We start from the raw sequence: 2,628 nt of genomic DNA, 5'->3' as shown, positions 1-2,628 counted from the left end.
CTGGATCCCTCCAGGAAAGATGCTGCCCTCAGGAATTTGGGGGCTGGGCTGGCCTGGAAGCAGGGCCCAGGAACGATGGTGGTCTCAGGAAGCTGGTGGCTGTGCCACCCAGGGATGCAAAGGGAGGTGGGAGTGGGAAGAGGCTCTTAGAGCTCCTGGGACTACTGGGAGGAACTGGGTTGGTCTGGATGCAAAGGATCAGGAAGCAGTGGTGGCTCTGGGTGGAGAGCTTAGCCCCGGTATCTGGTGGTGCCAAGACAAGAAATGAGACAGTACACAGGCTAGGAGGAGAGATGCGGTGGGGGAGCTAGGGGGGTGAAAGAGGCTGGGGGAGTCAAGGCATGGTGGGTACACTGGACTTACCCAGGAAAGGTGCTGGCATCAGGACACCGGAAGGCTGTGCAGCCCAGGAAGCAAAGGGAAGGAAGGGCGGGACCAGGAAAGGTGCTGGCACCAGGACACCAGTAGATATACAGCCCAGGAAGCAAAGGGAGGTGAGGGCGGGACCAGGAAAGGTGCTGGCACCAGGACACCAGAGGCTATGCAGCCCAGGGAAAAAAAGGGAGGTGAGGGCGGGACCAGGCCCAGAGGGCTCCTGGGGACCATGAAAGGTGCTGGCACCAGGACGCTCAGAGGCTGTGTAGCCCAGGGAAGTCTAAAATTACTGACTCTTAAAACATTATTGAAGTAGTTTTGGGAATAGAGAAAGCAAAGCATTCAAAAATACTAGATGAAGATCAAGAATTTGAAAACATAATAAAACAGAAGAGAAAGAAAACCAAGAAACTGGAATAGCAAACAAAACCCTCCTGCAACTGCCCCAAGCCCTGATAGCTTTACTAAGTTCTATATGGGTTTCAAGAGCAGACAGTGCCTACATCATGAAGTTTTTCTAGAAAAATAAAAAGTAAAAAAGGAAAGAGATTCCAATTCAACTCATGAGGCACACTAACAGGATCTTATTCTCAAAACTAGATGGCATGTGTTGGGGGGAGTGCGTGTGTGTGTGCGTGTGTGTGTGTGTGTGTAGATGGAGGGAGTGCTACACAAGCCTATCATAGGATCCCAAGGTAGAAAGAAAAAATTGACTCCTGGAAGTTGTCCTCTGACCTCCACATGCATGCCTGTGATATGTATGCATTGATGAATGAATGAATGAATGAATGAATAAATAAATCAATGTAACAAAATGGAACAACTCAAAATAGTCCCTGCTAGTGACAATGAGGTATCTGAATTATTGTGTTCACTGATGGCCAACAGGATAGTAGGTTTCAGTTATCAGAGCTGAAAGGTATCAAAGGAATATAAAAGCAGATATAAATTATGCCCATTCAAAGTAAAGATTTTAAACTTTTTTTTTTTGAGACAGTTTCTTACTACGTAGCCCTAACTGGCCTCAAACTCACAGAGATCCACTTGCATTTGCTTCCTAAGTATTGGGATTAAAGGCATGAGCCTATATACACAGCCTGATTTTAAACTTTTTCTAAACAGCATCAACATTTAACAGTGAAATTCATTTTTCTTTATTCCTTTGTGCTGAGTTCTGCAAATACATGTCAGTTTCATTTTCTTTACTACCAGTCCCAGGAAAGCAAGGAGCTACTGGTCTAGAATCAACAGCACACTTTGGCCCAAGTTAACAACTGTCAACTGGCTATATTTCAAGAAGCTTTTCCAATTTAAATAGTACTAGGACAGACTAACCATCTTAATAATCACAGCATTCGGGCTGGAGAAATGGCTCAGCGGTTAAGAGTATTGGTTGTTCTTGCAGAAAACTTGGGTTCAGTTCCCAGCACCCACATGGCACTTAACAACCATCAGTAACTCCAGTTCCAGGGCATTTGACACCCTCTTCTGGCTTCTGTGCGTATTTCATGTCATGGATACACTTACATACACGCAAGCAAAACACTCATAAAATTTTTTTAAATTAAAAAGTAAAAATCAGCATTAAGGATGCCACTTGTGAAATGGAGAACTTGGATCAACTTTTAGCATAAATGTTTCCATATTTAATATCATAGTATTATGAGGAGATGAGAAGGCTGAAGAGCCAAAGACATACCAATTCTTTTATTCGTTTTCGGTGTCTGCTATGTGGATTATTCAAATGACTGGTAAGATCAAATATTGTTGGTATTGCGTTATCTCGAAGAACTGTCCTATAAGGACTCTGAAAAAGAAAAAAGTATCAATTCAGAAACAGTCCTTCAGAAAAAAAAATCTACACAAATGATTTTCCCAGTACTTCTTCACCACTCCTGTTTTTGCATTTTCCCTTCTAGAGATCTTACTGTTTTGTCCTTTCATGAGCTCAGCAAATCTATAAGACAAGTCTCCTAAATAATTTACCATCTTTTCTGTTCTATAACAATGTTCCCCTCCTTACCTGATGTCATTCCACTGTTGTTACTCATACTGGGAACTACCAAGGCACAATGGAAATACTGGCTAGGACTAAGGAGACCCAAGAACTAGTTAAAATTCTACCATTGACTCACACCAGGCGTGATGGTACATGCCTTTAATCCCAGCACTCGGGAAGCAGAGGCAGGCAGATCTCTGTGGGGTCAAAGCCAGCCTGGTCTACATAGTGAGTTCCAGGCCAGCTGGGGCTAC

The 2,628-nt window shown here is 43.8% G+C and overlaps 1 protein-coding gene across 1 annotated transcript in view; it reads right to left on the bottom strand.

Moving 5' to 3' along the window:
- Nucleotides 1–2,628, bottom strand: part of Thap12 (THAP domain containing 12) — a 28,018-nt gene that overhangs the window by 14,016 nt on the left and 11,374 nt on the right. The window contains exon 3 of the mRNA XM_008844228.3: nt 2,075–2,182. Coding sequence (XP_008842450.1) covers nt 2,075–2,182 — 108 coding nt within the window. The remainder of the gene's footprint in view (nt 1–2,074; nt 2,183–2,628) is intronic.

The sequence above is a fragment of the Nannospalax galili genome, unplaced genomic scaffold, assembly GCF_000622305.1.
Source record: "Nannospalax galili isolate Female #2095 unplaced genomic scaffold, S.galili_v1.0 scaffold278, whole genome shotgun sequence".
NCBI lineage: Eukaryota > Metazoa > Chordata > Mammalia > Rodentia > Spalacidae > Nannospalax > Nannospalax galili.
The sequence above is the reverse complement of the archived record's forward strand: the minus strand, read 5'-3'. Positions and strand labels throughout refer to the sequence as shown.